The sequence below is a fragment of the Anomalospiza imberbis genome, chromosome 1, assembly GCF_031753505.1.
Source record: "Anomalospiza imberbis isolate Cuckoo-Finch-1a 21T00152 chromosome 1, ASM3175350v1, whole genome shotgun sequence".
Classification (NCBI taxonomy): domain Eukaryota; kingdom Metazoa; phylum Chordata; class Aves; order Passeriformes; family Viduidae; genus Anomalospiza; species Anomalospiza imberbis.
This window is the reverse complement of record NC_089681.1, coordinates 145,808,916-145,833,563: the sequence shown is the minus strand read 5'-3', so window position 1 is coordinate 145,833,563 and position 24,648 is coordinate 145,808,916. Positions and strand designations below refer to the sequence as shown.

Here is a 24,648-nt window from a genome sequence, read left to right as displayed (position 1 = left end):
GGTCATGAGTTTTTATCTCCATTCCTCATCTCTGTAATGCTTTGGTAGATCTGATCTATCGCCTTCCCTTTTACTGATGTCTGGGCACGGTTATTTTGTGATTAATGATGGCTTTCTCTGAAGCTTGGACTTGTTTCTTTGTTATAATTTCCAGTTGAACTGCTTTATCCAGCAAGCACATCAACTGCTAGCAGTCTCTTATCACAGATTTGTGTCCAGAACCTTTCCAGCTGTTTCTGTTGTGATTCTCTGATAGCTGCCAGAGAATGTATGGAAGACAAGCTTGGAAATATTTTTGTTTTTATAAGAGTAATGCAAATATTTAGGGCCAGTATAATTTACCAGAGCACTCTAACAATCCACAGTACAAAGATAAAACTTTAAGGAGTAAATATCAGTATTTAATAAATGAAATGGCAAAAGGGAAATGATTCAGCAAAGTTTTCATAACTGTCAAAAGCAAAATGCAAAAGTATTAGTTCATGTATACAGTGGTAATAAATAACACATGCAAGGTAGGATACCAACATTTGAATTTCAACCAGGAAAGAGGAAGTTGGAATAGCAGAGCTACTTTTTGAAGCAGGCCAGATTGTGATGTCCAGTCTGTTTCCAGACTTTCTCAGAACTGGCCAACAGTCCAGTGTACACCATGTACACATTTCCCCTTCCTCTGCTGTTAATATAGCAGTGATACATCAAGCACATCCAAATACTCAAAGATCTTGATGAGGAGAGATGTGTAACTTGTCAAGAGGTGATGCTGTCTGTTTTCTGAGTAACAGAGAGCAGGAAATAATTGAAAACTGTCAGAACCACATCATGGTGGGTGGATTCCAGATGTCTCCTAGAGATGAATCCAGCAACATACCATAGTTCAGTGCCCTGAAAACTGAATTCTAAATGGTACCTAGTAAACAAATTAATATGCAAATACAATGCCTTTTTTGTGGGCTCTGTAAATCTATCTGGAATTAAATGCTAAAAGGGGATTTTTTCCTAGTTTTAGCAATAGTATTTGTGCCACATACATTCACGAGTTCCTGTTTGTCGCCATTGTCTCTGCATTGGAGTCAAACAGCACATGAGATTGGGTTGGAATCTTAATCTATCTTCACCTAATCTGTAAGACTTTGAGTATCATCATAAAATAGATTGTGAGAAGAATAACATTGTGGGAACCTTTTTGGAGATGATGCAGATGAATGGAAAGACCTGGGCTTCCCAGAAAGCCCAGGTGACAGTTCTGATTATTCACATGAATAAGGTGTGTTCCCACTGAACTTCATTATATTAGTCCTATTTATAGGTCTATTCTGAAATGGTTTTTACCCTGATCATTTGTAAAGTTGGAAGGCTGGAAAGTGTGCAAGACAAAACACACTGGAATCCCACAACAATGAAAACGATCCATTGAACAATCAAAATAATTTCAAGACACCTTTGTCAGATGAGGTTGCTGATGATACATGTATCTGTTTTTTACTTACTGATTTTAGGATGCCTGTACTGACAATGGAATAAAGTCAGGGGCTGATTTGTTTCTTCCTCAAGTTGGCATCTAAAAAAGATCAACAAATTTGTACCCAAGAACTATCTTCATAAAAAAATCCCTCAGTTAGAAAGATTAGCTCAGAGTTAGGCAAGATTAAATCTCACTTCCTGTGACAGTGCAAGCATTGCAATTTCCTACTGCCAGTTTCAAACGTACTGGTTGAAAGCACTAGAAAAATGAAATGAAATTTTGAGAGTTCTGGAAACAGGAAAAATTTGGGAATCAGTAATCTGAAATTTTTCCCCCCTTTTCCCCAACCTGTTTCTCTTAAATACAGGAGCAGTATTTTGCTTTGAGACCTGAGCTGAGGACAAGGAGCTATGGAAATATCACCGACCGTGTAGAACTGAGGAAGAGATTAAACTGCAAGTCATTTAAGTGGTATTTAGATAACATCTACCCTGAGATGCAAGTATCTGGGCCCAATGCCAAAGCTCCACAGCCTGTTTTTATTAATAGAGCACAGAAACGACCAAAAATAATCCAGCGTGGAAGGGTAAGAGAAACTTAAATATATAGAATTCTGGTGTGCTAATTATTATGAGACTCTTTTCCGTTAAAGATTTGCTCAAATACAACAAAAATAGTCTGTTTCCATAAGTTTTGCAACAAGCTGTCTTGAAAAGAACAAGATTTCTGTCAAATCAGTTCTAGTCTGATCTATATTTCAGGTCATCCTTATACTAGATACTGTTCCATGAGGTTTCTTACCTTGAAGTTCTGAAAATTCTAGGAATTTTTAGAATGAGTTAGGAAGTCTTTAGAATGTGTTTTCATAGCTGTTGGTTCTGAAGATCAATTTGGACAGAGAGAAATTTGGCCTCAAATACTCACACTCTGTTGGTTTATGATAAGAGTACAGTGTAATTAGTTTCCAAACTCATTGCTTTTACTGGGTAATTTTCTGCATAGGTGAACATTTGCATCTGAGGCTGATGATGGCTTTTCTTGTCTTGGCTGTTAGCTAATGAACAAAAGATGAGTTTTTCTCCTCTCTTTTTTTCTTCGAGGTAGAAGTAAAGAAAGAAAATTTTTGTGTGTTCATGAAGGAAATCATGATTAAATTCATGCCTTAGCTCTGACACCTTTGCTTATGGGTTTGTATGCAGGCAGAGTCACCAGACAGCTGCATCTGCTCTTTCCAGGGTCAAATTCACTTGATGTGTGCTTTTTATGCTTACCAGAAATAATGGATAGTTTCAAACCCAAGACAACTATCTCAGTGTCTACTCTGTGGAAGAAAATACTCTAGAATAAACTGCTTCATGTGCACACAGATTATGGTTAGCAGGTTCCCTTTTAGCTCAGTAGTTGGAAGCATTTAGTAGTGATGTCCCCACAGGCTGCAGTAGCTGCTTACCATTGCTGGTTCTGCAAGAAGTGAGTCAGGACCTGTGTTCATGCAGGACCTAATGACACCATTAGATTTTTTGCTTGGAAGCAGCTATCTGGGACTCCTCAATTTGTGCAGTATCTTTATAGCAATATCCCAGCCAAGCTGTGAAGTTTGTGATTTCCCTGAATAAAACTGATGGGCCGATTCCCCTAGTTGTTGGGTGCTGTTACTCCCCTAGTCAGACCTTTTCTTCTTATTTTTAAAATTTAATAGCTTTCTGCTTTCATTCAGACAGAAATTTAACTGAGAAATTGTTGATTTTGGAGAGAACTCCTTGAGGGATCTGAGTATCTCAGCAACACTTAACTGCTGGGAAGTTTTAACCTTATTTACCATGGTTTAATTTTGAGAAAAATTATGTGCACCCCTTAAGAAATGGGGAAAATAAGCAGAAAAAAGTGCAGTTCCTTGGCTTGGTTCTCTGGGGTTCAAGAATTATACCCAGCATTGTATGAGAGAGTCAGCTTTGGCTCTGGTGGCTGTATAAACTATTTCCAGATGCCTGCAAGGAACAGAATGATCAGCCAATGTCACCACTGCATGCCAGACTCTTTAGGATTTGGGAGTAATCACTCCAAATCTCAGTTTATTCTCAAAAACTAATTGGGCCACAGATAAGTGGTGGTTTGATAGCTGGGAAGAAATGTAATGATCACAAATGCTTGCAGCTGTTACCGGTGTTATCCAGTGCTGGCCATCATGGCCAATAAAAAAAAGGACAAAAATCATACAAAACTCATGTACTCTATGGTTTAAAAACCTTCTGTTGAATGAGGAATGATGAAAATGAGATCTGTGCTAGATCTGGGGTGTGAGGAAATGTTACTTAGACTGTTTTGTGTAGTTTGTTTTAGATGTGTATGGGGAACAGGAGAAGCATGGTGCACTCAAGGCAATTGTTGATGTGCCCTGGGACAGCTATTTCCAGAAATGGTGTTTAGCAAAAAGTATTATTTGGTATTTGTGCTAATTGTTGCTCTCATGTGATCGAGCAATTTGTTCCTTTTATTACTGGAAGTGTATTTTGGTTTCTAAAAATTTGTAGAGTCAATGGCAATGCCAAGACAGCTATGGATGTCTTCATAATAAAGTTCAGCTGGCTAGTTAATCAGCCTGGCCTGGAGTTCAGGACAGTAAATTCTTTTTTTCTCTGCATCCACTTCCAGATTGGAAATAAGTACTTTTAATGTGAGTGTCAGATCTGAGGCCCTGCCATCGCTCAGCTCATAGTGTGCAGGCAGTGTTTGCTGCCTGCAGAGCCTGATCCCCACCACATCAGGGGAAGAAAAATAATCAGGCTGAAAAGAAGTCATCTGCTGGCCAGCAGTTAGTTCAGAGCATGTGTGTAATTTAAAGCCAGAATTACAGTTGTTTTGTCTCCCTGAGTACCTCTCTGGGGATACATCAAGATCTTAATGATTTTTTGATTCTTGAAATAGAACAACCTAAACTTTGTACAGCAGAAAATGGATGTCTCTTAGGGTGGGCATCATTGTTCAAATCAGGACAGAATGCCAGCTTGCTGAGAGCCTCCTTGTTTGCTCTGATGGTAGATGCTTACAGTTCTGCATCACAGGACAGGCTTCTGACCTGAATTCAGTCCTATGATACACCATTCCCCTAAATCAGACTAGATAGGGCATTAGAGCAAAAATAGTATTTGGATGCTTGTAAAATGTTCTCTTCCTCCCTGATCCATCAGTAAAATACCACAGCTGATAACAGTGGCTTTTCAGTTACGTAAATGCTCTTGAAAATCAATTTGCAAACAACATAAATCTCTAAAATTGTTTTTCTTTCAGTACTTCCTTCTCCTTTCTCAGGGAGGTGGTCCTGTTCCATGAAGAGAAGCTGTAGGAGGAGCTTATGTTTAAGCTAAACTGTAGTAAAATACAGTTTATACAGTACAGTCTGTATTCCTGAATAGAATTTGTAGGGCCTTAGACTTCCATGGAGAGTGAAGAGGGCAAAGAACCTTGCCAGAGTAGAGCCAGCATGTGTGTGCTGCAGTTGTACCAGAGAGAGAAATCTTGATGTAATTAGAAATCAAATAGGAACTGTTTAATGCCGTTTTATCTCCAAATTATCTGAAAAACAGAATAATATTTTAAAAGGGAATATTTTTTTTAATTACTGGAAGTATTGACTGAGTTTTTTTGAGCACACTAGGGATCTAGGGCTGTTTTTTACTGACTATCAAACTGTTTTCCTTTCATAGCTGTATCACCTCCAAACCAACAAATGCCTGGTTGCCCAGGGCCACCCAAGTCAGAAAGGAGGCCTGGTGGTGGTTCGGGAATGTGACTACAACGATCAGAACCAGGTATGAGATTCCCAATTTTATTGAAGAGTAATTCATGCCTTTAGAATGACCAGCATGTTTTCCTGCTGGCAAAGTGCCCTGGTGTGACACCTCATCAGCAGACAGGCTGCTTGCAGAGGGTCATTCAAACCATGGGGCTGGCCAAGGACACTGTGGAGCTCCTTCTAATGCTGAGTGTTGGATATTATCATCTCCTGTCTTTATGGCATGAATCTCTCTATTTGGCTGAAGGCTGCCCTAAAGGGGCTCCTGATGGGTTCATAATCCACTGATTGGCACTTCAGAATTTGTAGCAGCTCTTTCAGTTGGCTCCTCATAGAGGAATTTAAAGCAGCCCTTTCCTGCCCCACTGGTGTTTGTGTACTGCACAACCAGTCCTCTGCTCCTGGAGTGGCTGCAGTTTGGGACAAATGAATAATTTGTTGTTAAATAAAGGGAATTCAGAAGTTTCTTTAGCTACAAGTGAATTGCTGATCTGGGGATTAATTAGGGATAGATGTGAAAACCTAATGACAATGTTTGTATCACTACATGAGGCCTTTGCTGTTTCACTTCTTTCAGGTGACAGAAATTCAGGACTTGGATAAAAAGTCTCCAGGATAGAGAGATCTTCAGCTAATGCCATAAAGGCTTACATAGCTGAGAACTACTCTGGGAACATTATAATTTAGGAGCCCCTGGGACCCAATTCTAAAAGTTAGGTTGGGTCTAAAGAAAAAAGTAACCAAAGACACGGAATAAATGGAGCATGGGAGGTAAAGCAGCATAGCTTTAGTAAAGGTGGGTTGTGCTGGACTAACTTGATGCTCTATCACACGGTTTTCAGGGTTTGGAAACTGCAGCAGTGGAAGCAGAGTGATTTGTGATAGTCCCAGCAAAATGCTGTTTACTTTGTCATCTAATGGGACTTTCTGCCTCCTATTGTGGCCTCACCAGCTGAGTGTGACAGAGGAAGACAGAGGGGTGTTTGCAGTTCTCTGGATAAGTGTGGCTGGCTCTTGACACTTGGCCTTCAGGTCCAGTTGTCAGACAGGAGCAAGTACAAGTACATGCTTGTACTTCACCTCTGGAGCACTGAGAAATCATCACTGTGACCATATTGCCAGTCCCTGTGTTAAAGGTAGATTAATTAAAGCTGGCATGGAAATGGAGTTTTTCCTATTTGATGCATTCCATTAGCTGTAAGACAGTCAGCAAGTCTTGTAAATATAATAGTAACTGATGGGCACCATCATCACCAAATTGATTGTACATTTGCAGTGCCAAAGCTGCAATTCTGAGCCATTCTGTCTTTGGGTGAGAAAGCCTGGGCATGGTGTCCACACAGTTATGCTTCCCTTCTCCTTGCTGCAATATTTCTCATAATAAAGTGCCACAAGCCTGAAGGAGAAACTCTGTTGATTTTCCACATCAAAGCTTTTTTCTGACTTTTTTAATCCAGGAGAACAAACTTCAGTTATCCCTTTGGTGCTGAGGAAGACAAATCTGCACTCTGATTGTTGATCTTTGGCTCCTTTTCTCATGAATCTGGTTTACTAGTGGTAAATTTAGCAATTATTTCTCATTAAAAAAAACTGGCTGTGCTATCTTCTTTCACAATGATTTTGTTCTCCAACCAAGTATGTCAACCAACACCATTTTTCTGCTATTAGACTTATTTTGTTCTCCTAATAAATCCCAAGAGTGCATTCAGCCAACTTGCTGTCATAACCTATTGGAACAATCTTGCTATAGATATGTGAGAACAATGTAGAGAAAGATGACTTTTATTTAGCAGCTTCTTATAAAAATAGCAAGAAACATCCTGACTATTGGAAGCTTTAAACTCAACTTGTTGGCATTTTCAGCTGGTTTTGCTCTAGAATTATCTGGTTTATGCCTTTGTCCTAGGAAAAAGCCTGTGTTTGGTCTGGTGAATGCATGTGAGAGCTGACCAGCCTCTCTAAAGTCATGGGACTGGCCTTAAAAGCAATTCTGTTTTGCCTTTGCTTTATACTTGCTTTGTTTTCTCTAGCCTTCATGGCTGCTAAGGAATTTTAAATTCTCATTTAACTTGGACTTAAAAGAAATAACAGGTATTCTGTAGCTTTCAATTGTATCAGCATTATGGGCTCCTTTTCATTGTAGTTGACTTAGATGGTCATCACTAAGTAGAGTTGAAAATTAGTCAAGCACATCACACTGTCCTGTTTTCTCAGACTTGACATGACTGACATACAGTTCATATTTTTGCTGTAGGAAGAAAGTACTAAGGGAAGTGGTTCTTGTATCTGGAAAATGTATTAAAAATTATGTCTTTAAGTTGTAATGAAAACTAGGGTGCTCCGTTAAGTGTAATAGAAGCTGTCTGGGATAATCCTGGGGACTGAACAGAAATTTAGGAATAAGTAACAAAATTTTGTTAGAAATAAGTGGAAGAGATGATGGGATCTTATAGAGCAGAGGTTTGAAGTGACAGAAGAGCATCTGTGCTCTGGACCTTGAAAAAATGTACTCAAGCACAGGACTTCAGAAAAGGTCTGTTAACATTCCTGTAGCACTTAATTAATGTCCTTTACAAGCTGTTCAGGACTCAGAAACTGCAAGGCCTTTCTCCCACATGCAATTCTTCTGTAAGATCTCTCTCCTTAAATCTCTAGATCTTGGCTATTAGTTAGCTTTTCTGACACAGCACTTGTCTGGAGTGAGTGTGATGATGTGCAAATTGTCTTGCTCTTTTTCCATAAGCTATTAAAGGCACAATTCTTTGGTCCCTCTAATGTGTGTCTTGAAGCATCAGTGGCACACTGAACTGTGGAGCAGAGGGCACATACCTGCTTTGGAATGACCCTCAGAAGGATGTTGGGTTTTCAGAGTAGCAATAGCTTCAAGCAATGATTAGAGCCCACCAAACTTGGCTGTTTGTGGTGATTGCCGCAGGCTGTTTGGTGCTGTGATGCCATTGCTATCCAGAGTAACAGGAGCTGAAGTATCTGCAGGTGGATGTGATGGTGCAAATGGCTGGGCACATCTCCTCTTCAGGGCTGAGGCAGCTTTTTTGTGCTCTTAAGCTGAATTTTTCTTTTACAAATGGACAGAATAATATAGCCATGCCAAGCTAACCAACCGATTGTAACTGGAAGTACTGGAATACTCAATGGGTCATGGCAGGGATTTTCTTTCAGACAAATGGCTGTGTCTGCAGTGGTTACCGTCTTGTATTTACTGAAAGTTTTCAATGTATTTTGCTAGTACTAGTGAAATTTGCAAATCAAATAAAAATGTGTATCCACAAAGCTTTGCCAGTTGGCCAGCCATACCTTTTGCTGCACTCCACTGATCTCTGAAAGCCAAAGAGTAGGCAGATGTTTCCTGGCTTATTTCTTACAGTTTTGAAATTCAGGAGAAGGCTGTGGGATTTGTCTGAGTCACGTGGATGAAGGAAAGTCCTGAAGGTACTGAAGTCCCAGGAAGTCTCAGTCTTAAATCTGTAAATAGCTTAAACTACATTTTGACGGGTCTGAATTAAACATCCAGTTCTTCCTAAGCTGCACCTGTGTAAAAGAAGTTTAGACTAACAGAATTCATACTTTGGACCTCCTCCCATTTATTTTGTCCACAAGATCTACTGTAGCACATGCTGTGCACCTGCCTGAAGGTGTCCATGCACTTTTCACGAACCTGTTGCCTGTGTTGAGAGGCAGGGAGAAGAAGCTGCTAGAAAGAGGCCAGTCCTACAGCATTCACCAAATTAAGTATTTTATTTAACAACAAAAATGATCTGTTTCATTATGGAGAGGGGATTTTTCCATAACATCTGCCACTTAGGTTTTATTTGAAAACAGAAATTATTCATTATACTCTAATTGCATCTCATTGATTTTGTTTGATACCAGTGAAAATGGCCAGTGACTTTCCCTAGACCTTTGGACCAGATCATTGCCACGTGTCTCTCGGGGACAGCAATTAAAGGTGCTGCTTTCCTGAGTGTGGGAACTGGACACAATCCCAGTTTAGAAACCAGTGTCTTCAGTGATGCTCTCCTAACTCTGCTAGTTAGGAAGTGTGTGCAGGTTAAAAATATCCTGCATCTCTGTTGCCTCTTTTTTTAAATAGATTAGATTTTTTTATGGTTGTGTTTGGTTTTTTTGTTGTTGTTGTTTGTTTGTTTTTTGTTTGTTTGGAGTTTTTTTTTTTTAAGAAAATACACAGGAAAATAAAAGAAGAGAGCTCTCAGAAATGAGACTTAAATCCTGGGAAGGCACCTTTCTGCTTATAGACTTAAGATACTGTGCTGCCTGCCAGGAGTTTTTCCTATATGGGGCTGTTGCTCCTGACAGCCTTTAGCAACAAGAGCTGAACATTATCCTTTCAGTCTTCAGCAGAAAATAAGTTAATAATTTTTGGAGTATGCAAAGGCTTGCAATTGTGTAACAAAAAAAACCTCATGGGGTGGCTTTGCTTTCCCGGTGTTTGAATCTGTTAATAATCTGCAAATTTATAGTGATACTCTAATCTGGATTTGGAACCAAATTTGGGTCTATTTTTCTTCTTTCCTTTGTTTTCTACACTAAACACATAATTAGCTTGAAATTAATTTTGGCTGTCTTGTGTAAGCCTTTCAGAAGTATCTCACTGGATTTAACCACTGTCTTGTGTTCTTTGCCATTACTCAGCTTTTGATTGAAGATCTGTTCCCTGTGTCACTGCAGTCTTCTCTCTCCATTCTTACCAGTTCATCTCTTGTTTGGATTTGGCTCCACCATTGTTCTTTCAATAGTAATTCTCTCTGGCAAGTCCTGCCACTTCTCCATTCTCTCCTCCCTCTTTAGTCTTGCCATGCTTTCTTTTTCATGGCAGGCTTTCAACAGAAAAGACTATTTTAGAAGGCACAAAATGCCTGAGGCTGGGGCAAATTTTAATGTGATCTCTGCACTTCTTCCAAGGAGGCCTTCCTTGTGTTGTAATAGTCACTGTGATAATGAACTGTGTGCTTTCCAGTCATGCTGTCCAACTGAGGCTGTGTCCCAAATCCCAGCACCCCCAGAAGGCTGCTTTTAGTTTCATAGGCCAAAAAAAGAGACAAATCAAAATTTATGTGCCTGACTTTTCTGCCTAGAGTTTGATATGCCATATTCTGACTGTGAAACTCATGCAGACTTAATGAAAAAAAAAAACCAAAACTACACAGTGGGCATGGCAAGTGCAGCACTGAGCTGAGGAATGGGAAGAGGACTGGAACAGGAGCACAGCACAGGAGCTTCATGTGTCTGTAGGTACTTCAGGGACAAGTATGAGGGGCTCAGCTCCTCTTGTTCACAGGCTGCCATGTCAGGGGGAAGGGAGGTGCCTTGCTCACCATCCCCAGAGGCTGGGAAGTGCTGTCCAGCTGCCCTGTGGGTGCCAGGCTCCACTGTGCATTGGGAATAGCTGTCACTGGGTGTTGAGCCACATGGTCCCAGGATCTTCCCTGCACTGCAGGGCTGCAGTTTCCATTTACTTCTCTTTTCTCTACCCCCCTCTAACCCAGGATGTTCTGAGGTGCACACCCCCAAGTTCCTTAATTGCTTTGCTTTCTGGCTTGGGATTCAGACTCTCCTGTTGGTGATGGGAGCTCCAGGTCTTCCACAGATGTGATCTTGGCCAGGGGAGGGAGGACCAGCAGCTCCTGCAGTTGGACCAGGATGCTGTTCCTGCTTCCCTGAATGTCCAGCTATGCCAGATGTGCCTTGCTGAGAGCCAGCAGGGTGTGGGCATGAATAGCAGCAACTGAAGGTGCCTGACACATTTCTGTGCCAAGAACAAAAATACCTGCTCTGTTCAAGCAGCAGGTGGGAGAGGACAGACAAGAGGCAGCTTGAGTGTGTCCTTGCTGCTTGTTGGAATTGGCAGTTATTTTTTTCAGTGTGATCACAGAGAAACTCTTCTGTCATGTAAATTCAGGAGCCAAATTGCAGTTGAAGCTCCAAATATGAATCAGTGCATTCCTGCATCATGCAGGTGGGCCCCAGGGAAGCGGCTGCATTCAATTCTCACCGCTCACTGCAAGGCCCATCTCTGATGTCCAGATGTTGAAACATCTCCTCTGTAGGCGAAGGAAAGGTTCAAGGAAACTGCCCTGAAATAAATGCAATAAATGTATTTCTATCTTCTGTTTCAGGTCTGGATTTACAACGAGGATCATGAGCTGATTTTAAATAATCTGCTTTGCTTGGATGTTTCGGAAACTCGCTCGTCCGATCCCCCTCGTCTCATGAAGTGCCACGGCTCCGGTGGCTCACAGCAGTGGACATTTGGGGTGAGTGGAGAGGCTGCCATATGGCACATTACTTGTAATCAGTGTGTCAAGCAGGGACAGTAGCACTAACAGGACATCAGGGTTGAGTTTTATTGTGACTAAACCTCAGATGTACCGAGGCACTTGTACCAGGCCCAGCCCGTGGTTCAAGCAGCCTGTACAGAAGTTGCACAGGCTTTGATGGCTGCATTTCAGTCTTAATAAGACTTTTGCTGAGCCTCTTTCTTTGCAACAAAGAAAGGTTTTTGCAGCTCCACTGAGCCTTTCTTCTGCCAGTCACAGCCACCCACAGTACTGTGGCTCATCTGGGATATGCCAGAGAGAACAAAATCTACCCCAGAGCTTTGTTGTGTTGTGCATGCAGGCTTGGGAGACAGGAGGATTCCACGTGGTGATTCCTGCTTAGTGCTTGAAGAAGCACAGGGCACAGCAGATGCTTCTGCCCTGTAATTGATCTCATTAGTTTAATTGTTAAAGCCTGGAGTGGCCAATTCCACAAAACTGAGCCAGTGCTGCTCACACATGGAATTTGTCTCCTGGGTATTCACTCAGAGGCTGCCCCTCACATGCCCTCAGCCTAGCTGAGTGTTTGTAGCACCAACATGGCTGAACAAAGGGAGGAAGAGCCCTGCCAGCCCTGCCAGTGGTGCTTCCAGCACAGCCCTGCACAGCCCGTCTCTGGTTCATACCATGCTGCTGGTTGGCAGCTCGGGTTCCCAAGGGGAGTCCCACAAGTCCTGTTGCAGCCCAGGATGGTGTGGAGATAGGCAGATGCCATGTGAGCCCAGGGTTGTGTGTGTCTGACACTGGCACCAGCACTGCCACAGCCCCCAGGGCCAGTGGGAATAGTGAGCTGAGCATTCTGCTGAGCAGAGGTTATGGAAGGTTCTGCAGCTTGTGTTAGCAGGCAGGGATTTCCAGGAGTGGGGGAATGGCCACTGACATTGGTGCATGTGGCTGTTGGTGATGCCTGTGGCAGGGCTGGAGAATCTGCACTTCATGTGTGACACGTGGGCTTTGAGCTGGCCGTGGCCTCTGTGGGTGTGGGGGGTGGATCTGTAACAGGGTCACACTGGTGCTCATCAGTGATCCACAAAAAAAGAAAGTGACTCAAATACTAGGATTGATTAGGAAAGGGATAGAAAGCGAAGCAGGGAAATGTCAGCACACCATGGCAGTTTGTTTGTACTGCACATGCTGGTCCCCTCCTCTCAGAAAAGCTGAATTAGGGCTGAAGAAGGCTCAGAGGGGCGGGGAAGGGCAAATGGAAGGTGTGGGGCACCTTTCCCGTAAGGAATATGAGAGCTGGCTGGGGTTCTTTTGCTATCAAGCCTTTTGGAACAAGGGGAAATCCACTGAGTGAGTCATTGATACGGGGAAATACTAACTGTGCACTGCCAGTTGTGGTACAAGACTTGGATTGGGGGGATATTTTGGAGGAGTGTTTTTTCTTACCATGTCCTCCTGCTTCACTGGGCATCTGGTTGTGGCCATAAGCAGCAGCAGAGCCTGGCATGGCTCTTCTTGTGTGTCTGCTCCCTCTGTGCAGGGGAGCAGGAGGTGGCTGCCCCTAGAAGCTGCTGAGGCTGTGCAGAGAGCCCTTTCCAGACAGCTGCAACAGGCAGCTACAGGTAGTAGAGGAGATGGCACAGTCCTCTACAGCTAATAAAAGAAGAGGATCTGTTTTCTTGTCACTCTGGGCTGGGGTTTGGCCTTGCCCTGGCTGGGCACCCACCATGACCACATACCTGTCACAACGCGTGGGTGCTGGGGGCAGTGGCACTGCTAATGCATGGTCAGATGCAAAACAGGGACCTCTGCTCAGCCTGGAAAAGAGAGGGCTCCAGGGAAACCTTAAAGCATCCTTGCAGTGCCTAAGGAGGCTACAGGAGAGCTGGAGAGGGACTTCTTGCAAGAGCACGGAGTGATGTGATAAGGGGGGATGGCTTTAAACCGACAGAGGGCAAGTTTAGGTTTGGTATTAGGAAGAAATTCTTTGCTGTGAGGATGGTGTGATGCTGGAACAGGTTGCTCAAAGAAGCTGTGGATGCTGCATCCCTAGAAATGTTCATGGCAAAGTTGTATGGGCTTGGAGCAGCCTGGTCTAGTGGAAGGTGTCCCTGCCTATGGCAGGAGAGTTTCACCTAAACGATCTTTAAGGTCCCTCCCAACCCAAACCATTCAAGGATTCTATGACCTGTCTGTGCCCACTAGAGCCTTGTGGGGTCTCTCTTTGCTGAGTGCTGGGGAATGGGTTTGATCATCCTTCCACCTCATTAAAAGACTGTGGTACAAACAAAATCCCAACTGGGGGCCTGTGAGGACGCGAGAGCCTTTGTTTCAGAGTCTGGGTGTGGTTTTGGGGTGTGCTGTACTGCACTACTGCTGTGGGTCTGGTGTGTCAGGGAGGCTGCTGAAAGGCTCATCTGTCAGGAAGGAGCACCCCCTCCCCTTGGGCATCGCTTCCAGCTCCAGTTGGACAATGGAGAACAGACATTTTAGTAAATAAATCCCATCTGTCTTTGTCTGTTGTAGAAGAACAACCGCCTGTACCAGGTCTCCGTGGGGCAGTGCCTGAAGGTGGTGGATCCACTGAGCCACAAGGGCTACGTGACCGTGGCCATCTGCGACGGGTCCCTTCCTCAGCAGTGGCACTTTGAGAGCTGAGGCAGCGAGGAGGTGGCTGAGGAGAGCTCAGCTGAGCCCTGGCTCCCCTTCAGCCACGATCTGAAGTCGTTCTGGAGGGGTTTGTGCAGAGCCTTGGCTGCTGCACGGGGCACGACCATCGAAGCACCCGCTGGAAATGCCCTGCCCTGAGGAGCTGAGCTGGGAAGGTCCAGGTGGTCCCTGGTCCCACGCTGAGAGCTGCAGCCCCACTGCACCGAGAAGTGAAATTTATCATCGGTTCCTTGGATGGTCCCGGATTATTGGACTGGTTTTAAGTAAGAGAAATCATTAGAGCAATGTAATTTTAATGGTGAGATTTCAGCTTTGTGGATCTTCTAAATGACAATGACAGAAAGGAGTCCTCCTTGACTATTTCATGCGCAGTATCTCAATAATTTACGTTTCTAGTATGGGATTACTGGTCAAAATTATTTTACTTTTTCTGAAAAATATTTTTATTCCCCTTTCATTTTCTGATAATTGTCATTTGAGATATTTAAATTTAGTTCTTTTAATTTTAGGACATTTAATGTAGTTTGAGTTCTTTGCTGTCATTCGTCACCTCATATTTAAAACAAAGTAACTATTGCAAAGTCTATTTTGATGACTCATGACAGTAGCTGCATTTAAAATAAAGTATCATTTTTTTATTAATTTGTATGGCCTCACTCTTTGTAGCTGTTGGACCAGAAATCACCAACTTAGACACTAATGTTCAAACAATTTGGGTCTTCCCTTGTTTTCACTCCCTTTCTCCCTTCCTCACATCTTGGAAGGCTTGACAGATAATTTCTGGGTTTTTTCTCCACTTTTCTCTTTTCATTTATTTTACTATTTCTTTGACTTCCTGCCTCAGCTTCTCCAGTGTGCGTCTCTCCTGCAGAAGAGAAAAGCTGCTCTTACCCAGTGTATTTTTTCTTAGCACTGTTGTTGGCCTGCTTTCCCACTCCTGGGAAGGCAGTTTGGATCTCAGGAGTGCCAGGACAAGCTTTGCCTTTCCACGGGCAGCAGAAACACTCTCCAACTGCACAAATACTCCAGCATCCACCTACTGACCTTTTGGGCAGCGTGAAGAAAATGATAATGCTAGAATAATTACAGACACATCTTACTGCAGAGAAGAGATTTGCTTGTGCCAGACTCTGTTTGGTCCTTCAGCCACCTGGCAGGGCCAGCACCTGGGAGGAGAAAAGCAGGAGGATGCAAAGGAGCAGGTAAGAGTGGCCTGGCCACAGGGCAGCTGCTTTGCCTCCTCCCCTAGTCCTGGAGGGAGTGAGCCCCTAGCAGGGAGAATGAGGTACCAGCGTTTAAAAAGCAGAACCAGCTGGCTGAAGTGGAAGTTTTTCCAGCTAAAGCATTAATGGGAGTAATTAAGGAAGACATCAGTCATGCTCCTTCCTACCAAGAAAAGCCTCTAAAACCAAGCCCAGCCCCCTTGGTCAGCTGAGCCTGTGCTGTGCCTTGCTCAGGGGCACCTGAGTCTTGCCGTCTGTTCCCAGGTGCCTCCTGCAGTCAGGCAGGGCTTGCAGGGCAGGGCTGGAACAATGGTGTCAGCGCAGGTGAGCCCTTTCACTGGCAGCAGAGGCAGCCCGGGTGGTTGCTGTGTGTGAAATTCCAGTCTTTGCTGGGATGAAAGGATGAGCTGCAGCTTCCTTTACGCCTGCCTGGTTCCCCCTGACTGCAGCAGGTGCTGGCACGGCTGCTCCCAGCTCTGTGGGAGCGGGGGCTTCTCTGTGACACTGGTGGTGGCAGCCACATTGTGCAGGAGCCTTGCTTGGCCTTGTCTTCTGTTGCCTTTATGATGTCTTAAAAAAAAAAGAAGTTAAAAAAGCAGAAAATCCAAACAAATCCTCAAACAGGGAGACCAGCCGCTTGCTTTATTTACGCTCTGAGTTGGGTGCCACAGGGAATTTTTGACCTTTTGCTCCCAGTGGGGAGAGCTGGAGGCTGCTGTCACTGGGAGCGGTGCTGATTTCCAGGAGCAGATGGAGGTGATGGCATTTTGGATGGTGCCAGTTGTTCCTGCAGGGCATTCCTGGCCACAGACAGCTCTGGTGCAGCCACAGCCAGGCCATCACCTGAGTAAGGGTGAGAGACTGCTGGGAAAACCCAGCCCTGGGCCAGGGGCCTGTTCCCAGCTGGGCTGCCTGGTGTAAGCAGAATTCAGCGTTCTGCCCTGTTTTTGAGTGACCCAGCTGACCTAGGAGGCTTTGGTGAATAGAAAAGCACAGAAGGAAAAGCCTCATCCCAGGGCAGGCACTGTCACAGCCCGCAGCTTGCTGCAGTTCTCAGTCATACTGAGAATTTATTATTTGTAAAGAAGGAAACTCTGCCTGGGGCTGAATTTTAAGCCCCTGTGTCAAGGACTTCCTTCTTGCTGGCTCCTGTGGTGGCCGTGGCTGCCAGAGGAGCAGACAGATCCTGCAGCAGCCAAAGTGCACCATATAAATAACACCAGGGAACAGCTCTGGCCTGGCTGCTTCCCACTGCTCCACGGTAAATCCTGGAACCCTTTTTTTAGTCTGGACCCATGGTGAGAGCTTGCTGGGAATGTCTCTGGAGTCCAGCACTGTCACAGTGGCAACATGGAGGTTTAACCCCACTCTGTCCTTCGCTCACTCCCCTCCTGCAGGACGGAGGGGACTGGGGAAGGGAGTTCAGCGTTCCAGCTCATGGGTGGAGATGAGGATGTGGCACCCACTGCGACATTTAGGATGCACTGGAGAAGGGGGAAGGCAAAATACTTCTCGATGGTGGAAGCAGACAGATCCTGAAGAAGCAGAAACCAGACACCTCAAATGACAACAGGAGGATGCACTTTATAGATGTAAAATATTTTTATTCGTAAATGCCGATCTTCTAAATCTGTTTCCACAAATTCCAAAACCCATAACACTCTGTATACTTCAAAAAATTCTTTTTTTGTGTTGTTTTTGTATTTTTTTTTGCCAACATTAGATACTATTATACAGAACAGAAAAAACTGTAGGACAAATACTGGTAGGATGTTGGAATATTGTACAAGAGAAGAAAAATATTCAAGAAACAATTTAATACAGCTATTTATCAAGAGAAAAATATATACAATTGATTTATTCTGTAAGATAAAAATACATCATGCCATATACATTACAAGTTCAGAACTGTATTACTGAATATACCAACAGTTTACAGTCCACTTTAATTGTGCACACAAAAAAAAAAACTTCATTTTTTTTTTTATATTTAGCCTGTGAAGTGTCAGTACCAGAATTTTAAGTACAAAATAAAAAGCTAACCTGGTTCCAAATGCTGATTAAATTTCTACAAGCAAACACAAAACAGTGTTTATTTTTTTAAAGAAATGTAAACAAAAACAATCCATACAAACACATCTTTAAATTACATTTTCCAAAATCCTATTGCCAGAGTCCTGCAGCTGCAAGCACATTACACCTAATTTTTTTCCTTGTTTTCCTTTTAAGAAGGCTATCGCATGAGACTGAAGCTCCAACTCATTCTATGCTGTTTACATGATTTAATCTGTAGGCTGAACAGTCACCTAATCCTTGACTACTTTTGCTGAAGAATAAAAACCATGTCCAGCCTCTCTTTTGGGTGGTTTTAGCAGTTATTCACAGTTATCACAAATTGTAAGCACAAAAAAACCTGACTTAAGAAATAGGGATGCAACAATATAATACAAATAAAATTAATCTAAATTACCCAAACATCTACAAAAGTCAGAGTTGTAATATACACGGCCTTTACCAGGCTTAAGGTTTACTTAAAAAAATTCTCGTAAGACCACAGTTGAGACTGCTTTAAACATACAAAACCCCTCTCTTTAAATTGAGATTTTGGTTATTCCGAACTGGGAATCGCATGTCCGTGAGTACACGAGATCATATTGTAACATCCCTATCAACGTTGGAGAATAAGCACCCGAACTGCTGCAGAGTCTGGTAGCATTTGGTCAATAACTATTTTTATACTGTATTTTTTTTTTCTCAAAATATTTACACTTTTATACAAAGTAACAGAGTTTGTTAGTTCTGCAGGTAACAGCAGCAGCTTGGCTTTCTTCTATCTTTCTTTTTAAAAATAGCTTCATTCACTTATTCAATAATAAATACAAAAAGGTTCTCTTATTTTACAGAAATCAAAAACTACAATAAACTGACTCATGGAATCAAGTATTTAAATGTATTTTAGTGCAAGTTATTTTTTCCCTTAGCTCTATCCCTAAGGAAGTCGTTTCAGTACATTCCTTGTTCAGTGGTGTCTACTTTTATTTAAAATTTTTTTCTTTAATTAGAGGGCCTGCCCCTTTATCAAATAAGGCTGTGGCCAGCACTTTGGACTTCTCCCTTTCGCTGGTGATTTCAGTCTTACATTCATAGTGGCCACCTGCCCTGCTGCAGGTCAGCCAGCGGTTCTTTGCCCAAGTTAAACAGTTTCTCCTTAGTGAGCTCAAAAACAAAAGTGCTGGACCATTCTGTTAACTCAGTTTCACCTCCACATGTCTGGAAAGTCAGCTTCAGATTTTGCCGGCTTGCTTCTGGTGCTTGTTGGTTGGTGGGTTATTTTTCCTTTTTTTTTTTCTTTTTTTTTTTTTTTCTTTTCAAATACTTGTGTAGAAATCTGTATTTCCAGAAGTGACTTTTTTTTTTCCCCCTTCAAAAAGGCAACAATTTTCTGTCGACAAAATCAAAATGTGAATCACTTCTTCCTAGGGACAAGCAACCCTCAAAGACAGCAAGGAATGCATTCTAGTTCATCCACTTTCGGCAGTTTACAGCTCCACAGTGACATGGAATCTTGTGCTGGTCATCTTCAAAATCAAACTTATAGTCATAGCAAAGCTGGAAGGAGAGGCATGAGAGTGGTTACGGAAGAGCTGGGATTTGCCACAGCTTTCCCTGTAAACAGCAAAACCCAGCAGAGGCTGCACTGCAAGGGACAGGCAGAGTTTTACAGGAAAGGGGAAGGGAAATGTCACCTCCCCCCAGAGCAAACAAGTTGTGCCACTGGCCAGGAACCACAGAATGGATGCACGTGGCAAGAGGGGTGTCAAGAACCTGCCCTACCTCCTCCCCCTTCTGGATTCTTCTGCTGGAGCTGATGATAATTTTGTGTCCTCTCTCAAAAGTGACCACCTCAGCCACGCAGTTGGGCGCGCACGAATGGTTGATGTACCTACGAAAGAGGAGTGGGACAGATGAAACCTCTTAGGAAAACCCATCCCTTGAGGCTAATCTGAATCAAACCTCACGACGGCCTTAGCTCCACGGGCTCACCGCCTTTCCACATACAATTACATTACTCTGTACTTGTTTCTTTACCTAGAAAATGTCAAAAAAAATCAAGGATCAAAAAGAATTCCTTTCTTCACAGCTGCCATGAAATGTAACTGAAAGATGAGCAAAGCTGATGGTAGAGACAGTGGGACAGTTTGAAGACTGAATGTACCAGCTGAGAGAATAAACCCCACAAACTCAGAGCCTCCAACAGGCCCAGGCCAACATGGGGGATGCCCCAGGAGGAGGTCAGGGATCCCTCCAGGGCCACCCACCTTGCAGGGCCTCCCGTCAGGGTGGCGTCGATGACGTGGTCGTTGTCAATGCGGAACATGTACACGCCACGGTTCTGAAAGACACAAGCGGCACAAGGACTCTGGTGAGCTTTTACTGCATTGCCAGTGATGAACCAACAACACGGGCCAGCTCCAAGTGCCCTCCTGCGTCCCAGATCAGGCACTGCCCACTGGCTCACGAGGGAAAGCACTGTCACACACTGCCTGTGTCCCCGTGGGTTTGTGAGGTGATGGGTCATAAACACAAACCTCCGGACAATTCAGTTTTCCCTAAGAGCTTCCTACTGCCTTTCATCTGGGATATCTGACTGCTTCCCAGACAGGCACTAACTGTTACAATGCCATCAAGTTACACAAAGGAAGTGGCTTTAAATTTAAGAAGTTTTCATTAAAAACTGAGGTCCTGACATGTCTGCTAGAACTGTGTCCTCTGGAACAGAGGATGTGTCCTCCCTACCTGGCCAGGGTGCTGTGAGATTTATTAAACATTGAAATATTCTGATAGCAACCACCGTAGACTCCTCTGGTTTTATTTTAAGCCTATTTGCATTTATGGCACAGCAGAAAACAAATCAGGGAACCTGAATTCATCAGGCAGAACAGCATTTGTTTTGTTCTATGAATGTCTGAATGGGGAAGGGGAAAGAGAGAATGAATGAACAGCCTTACCTGAGACTCATAGAGCTTCTCCTTCCTGTTTGCCACCTCGTTCCGGATAATCGTCCCGATGTATTCGATGACCATTGTGTGCTTTTCAATGTCTCGAGCAGCATATAAGCCCAGGCCCTACAGAAAGTACACTGAGAGTTACTAACGTCACACTCACACTGTGTTCCTCACCGTGCCCCACACCAGCAGTGGAAAGGGGAGAGGGAGAAGCAGCACTGATTGATAACTGAGCCCACTGCAGAATCCAGCCTCACGCAGATCCCAGAAAACTCGGCTGCTGTCTCGGTGAGAAAGCTGCTCTTACCCCTCTAACACTGACTCTGTAAAGGCTATAAATTCACTGAGAAATAGAAGTGAGTCCTGCAAGGAACCCAGGCATGGTGAAGTCCAGCCTGAAATAAACAACAACTGTGCCCACACACGGCCAGATTAGTGACAAAGCTTTTCCAAAACAGACTGCAGGGCAAACCAGCAGCATCACATGAAGCAATGCATTCTCTTTATGAAGGCAAACAAGTACTGAGCTCTTCCTGCTGGTCTTGTACCACTTCATCAGCTTGGCCTCAGCATCTCATGCTTCTATTTCTATTTTTATCAAGTTTTACTATGGTTTTGAGAAATAGACTAAAAAAACCAAACAACAAACCACCCCAGAACTTAAAAAAAATCTTTTTTCTAGATGACAATAACAAAGGAATTTTTAAGATTTTTACAGTAATTAGAAACAAATCTTACTTAAGGTAAATCTGTGCAACTGATGTGCCATGTACAAATTGCCAATTTTGGAACGAGACTGGAAGGAATTCTGCAACAGGTTTAGTTTCAAATTTTCATCTGGACTCGGATAAATATTTATATATAAGATATGACACATACAAAATTCAGTTGTAAAACAGGTATCAATAAAAGCACGTGTCATTTTTGTAATAGCCATTTGCTGAAGTTGGAACTGACCTGAATGCGAGAGCGAGCCAGGTACACGTTGGATTTCCACTCGGTTTTCATCTTGCGGTACTGAGAGGACTTGGAATGGACGAACTGTTTGCTGTACGGCGCATTCAGCTCCCCCGTGACTGTGCTCTGAAAGGACTTTGATGTGCTGGTGCTATTCAAGGTGTGAGGCCTGTAGGAATTGGGCATGTAACAGGAAAGAATACAAGAAAAACTGAAGATTTCTCTGAAAACAGCCAGGAAACCCAATAAAATTCCTCTCAGACATACAGACACTTAAAGCCAGCTAGCGGAGACACAAAGCAGTTCCTCTTACTGGGGCATGCACATTCACAGCCAAGGACGACAGGGTTTGTAAGCAGCAGACGAAAGCACAAATAACCCTAAAGCAGCCTATAAACCCTGGGCTGTACTATGTGAAATTAAAACAAAATACCTTAACACAAACCTCTTGACATGGGTACTCATTTTAGGCTCGGCACGGGCACAGCCCGTGGGGTTGATGGCAAGAGGAAGTTCCATTAAGGGGTTTCGGCCGTAGCGGAAAGTGTAGTTCTCACAGGCCTCAACCCCAGGCAGCTGCAAAAAAAGAAACAGAGAGAGAGAAAGAAAAAAAATACAAATAATTATGTGTTTAATTACTTGTGTAACAAAATGTTTACTTTTCCACACCTCCTTCTGTTCCACTTCTCATGTGTCTAACCACCAAGTGGGATGATCCAGCAAGAACTGGGGTGGTGAACTCACCGATTCTGCAATCCTGGCCACTGCAGAGACTGTCAAACCAAAGAGGTCTTCACCCTTCAGATAGCCGGGGAACAGCTGCAGCATTTCAGATTCTTTTCTAACAGAAGCAACGGGCTCCAGGATTTTATCCCACACACCTACACAACCATTGGGAGAGAATTACAGTGATCAAAAAAATACAAACGATTGCACTTGGTTTTAAAACAAATGCCTGAGGATATGGGAACCAGAACCCAGCACTGAGAAAGCTTTTGTCTTTGATTGCCTATACAAACAGGTCAGGATCTAAAAAGTGAAATGGAGAATGACTGTTGAGTTGCTAATTTTTGGGATTTAACAAATCCCAAACAAAACCACCATTGATTCTGCACCCTCAGTTCTCCGAAATGAAGCTTTCAGTGTTCTCAGCATGGAAACTTTCGGTCCTCTGACAAGAACACAGGCAGGTTTCTCTTGAGAAATGCTGCAAAAGTACGATTTTCTGAAAGTACACAATATATTCTATTTCCACTGACTGTAGTCAGTGCTCATCCTGTGAGGGCATCAGCACCCACAGCACCAAGGCTTTGAGACCCAGAGGGTTATAGGCCTCCAGCACATCCACGAGCTAATTTCCAAGACCTGCCTAAGTGTTTATGGACACCCTGACAGAGACATTACCCACCCTGAGAACAACATGGTAACTCAGCTGTTTTTAGAGCTCCCTAACTTGAGCCCAGCTGATTTGAAGCTAACTGAGCAGTGGCTCTGTGTTTAACGAAGTCACCTTTCATGAAATGAAACCTGTGCTGACTTTCCTACTGCTTTAGTTCATTTTCAACACTCAATCTTGGGTCTCCTCTGTGGACTTGGAACAATTCTTCTGATCTGCAGCTTATACAGTATCTTCAGAGGTGATCACAGCAGGGTATGAAAAATGGGCCCCGGAAGCTCACCATGAACGTTATGTTAGAACAGTGCCTGCAGTAGTTGCTCCAAACAGGTACTGTACCACGGGAATCAGCAGTACCACAAAGAACAGCAAAGCCACAAATTCATCATCTTAATTCACAAAATTTACCTTTAGGTGTTGTGTCAGTCAAAACCAGATCCTCGTGGCCCTGCTCCACCACCTTGATGACGAAGAGCGGGAGCCCGTCCTTCTCCTCGATGGAGCAGAGGTAGCGGCAGCGCCTGTTGGCGTACCTCATGCTCCAGTACAGCCGGCTGGCCTCATACCCCACGGGGAAGAGGGCTTTGGAGGAGTGGAAGGCCTGCATCTGCTGTGGCAGCAGCTGGCCCACGGTGTGGAAGATGAGGCTCCCCACACGGAAGGTGTGGTCGCGCTCCCCGCGCTGCACGATGCTGGCGATCTGCCGCACCTCGTCGCGCTGCACGTACACCCTCCGGAACACCGCAAAGTAACTCAGCTCCTGCTCATGAGTTCCCTTTGGTTTGTGCATGGGGCAAAGCATGGTCTTGTCTTTAAAAAACATGCATTGTGCTTTAATGGCACAGGTAAAGTGATAAATATTGGTGCACCTTAACCTGTGGCAACCGCTGGTGGCACCCATTTTGTGACAGAACATGCATTTCATCTGCAGGCCTCTCCGCAGTGCTAGTTCCACGTTTATTAAGGCACCAGCTTGTGTCTCATAGACTTCTGTAGACCAAAGAGCACAGTTCAAATGGACCCAAAGGTCTAAATCCAGGTTGAGAAGCCTTGCTGGTCCATCAGTTAATCCGTCACCCTCCTCATGACAGAAACAACATTTCCTGTAGTCTTTAGGCACAGGGTCTGGCTTAAGGGTTGTGCCCAGTTTTTTAAGAAATTCATCAATTTCTTCTTCACAAGGAGGTTTGAACGATCCTTTAGGAATCACAATCTGAATGCTCCACTTTTTCCATTTCATCCCTTTCCATTTCTTACTGGGAGGCCGGCAGTCCTCCAGACTGCTGTGTATTGCTTTTAACCTGGGTTTGAGTTTCACCGTCACCTTCAGCTCATCTGGTTTCGCCTCTACCTTGGCTGCTTCGAATGCAGGGGGGAACATGATGGGGGGTGATGAGGGAGGAGAAACCTTTTCCTGCAGCTGAGGCAGACAGTGGACGTCCAAAGTGGAGATGTTGTTGCTGTACTGATGGAATGCTTTGGGCGGCCTCTCCTTCATCGGCGACTGTGGCAGGGTTGGGACCGATTCCTGATAATCAACAGAAAACTCTTTAAGAAAAAGATCCCTAACTTGTTAAATCATTAAATGTAAGCCAAAAACACGGGCAGCTCAGTATGGGAGAGGCTTCTCCAAATGACTAAAATCAAGATGCAGCAACAGAGAAAGATGGAAATTAGCCTGACCCATGTTACCACAGCTTGGACCAGGATTTGGAGCAGGAAACTTGCCCAGCCTACCTAAAACATGGTGCCCCTTTAAAACATGAGAGAAAGCACAAATAATCCTTTGTCCAGGTTCTGAATGCAAAACTCCTCTATCTCCCTCGGTGAGCTGAC

The 24,648-nt window shown here is 43.8% G+C and overlaps 2 protein-coding genes across 19 annotated transcripts in view; one reads left to right on the top strand and one right to left on the bottom strand.

Moving 5' to 3' along the window:
* GALNT11 (polypeptide N-acetylgalactosaminyltransferase 11) overlaps positions 1-14,872 on the top strand; it is a 47,428-nt gene extending 32,556 nt beyond the window's left edge. For 4 of the 5 annotated variants that reach the window (XM_068175143.1, XM_068175149.1, XM_068175159.1 and 1 more), the window contains 4 exons: positions 1,833-2,051; positions 5,170-5,274; positions 11,414-11,551; positions 14,087-14,872. In XM_068175143.1, coding sequence (XP_068031244.1) covers positions 1,833-2,051; positions 5,170-5,274; positions 11,414-11,551; positions 14,087-14,218 — 594 coding nt within the window. In that variant the 3' untranslated portion in view covers positions 14,219-14,872. Of the gene's footprint in view, positions 1-1,832; positions 2,052-5,169; positions 5,275-5,835; positions 6,044-11,413; positions 11,552-14,086 lie in introns of those variants that run through there. The other variant, XM_068175176.1, reaches the window with a different exon arrangement.
* Positions 14,873-17,036: 2,164 nt separating this feature from the next.
* KMT2C (lysine methyltransferase 2C) overlaps positions 17,037-24,648 on the bottom strand; it is a 191,397-nt gene continuing 183,785 nt past the window's right edge. For 11 of the 14 annotated variants that reach the window (XM_068174789.1, XM_068174796.1, XM_068174807.1 and 8 more), the window contains 8 exons: positions 23,221-24,340; positions 22,161-22,297; positions 21,850-21,992; positions 21,417-21,585; positions 20,463-20,579; positions 19,773-19,846; positions 19,288-19,396; positions 17,037-19,062 (listed from right to left, as the gene is read on the bottom strand). In XM_068174789.1, coding sequence (XP_068030890.1) covers positions 18,970-19,062; positions 19,288-19,396; positions 19,773-19,846; positions 20,463-20,579; positions 21,417-21,585; positions 21,850-21,992; positions 22,161-22,297; positions 23,221-24,340 — 1,962 coding nt within the window. In that variant the 3' untranslated portion in view covers positions 17,037-18,969. The remainder of the gene's footprint in view (positions 19,063-19,287; positions 19,397-19,772; positions 19,847-20,462; positions 20,580-21,416; positions 21,586-21,849; positions 21,993-22,160; positions 22,298-23,220; positions 24,341-24,648) is intronic. The other 3 variants (XM_068174817.1, XM_068174877.1, XM_068174883.1) reach the window with 1 other exon arrangement.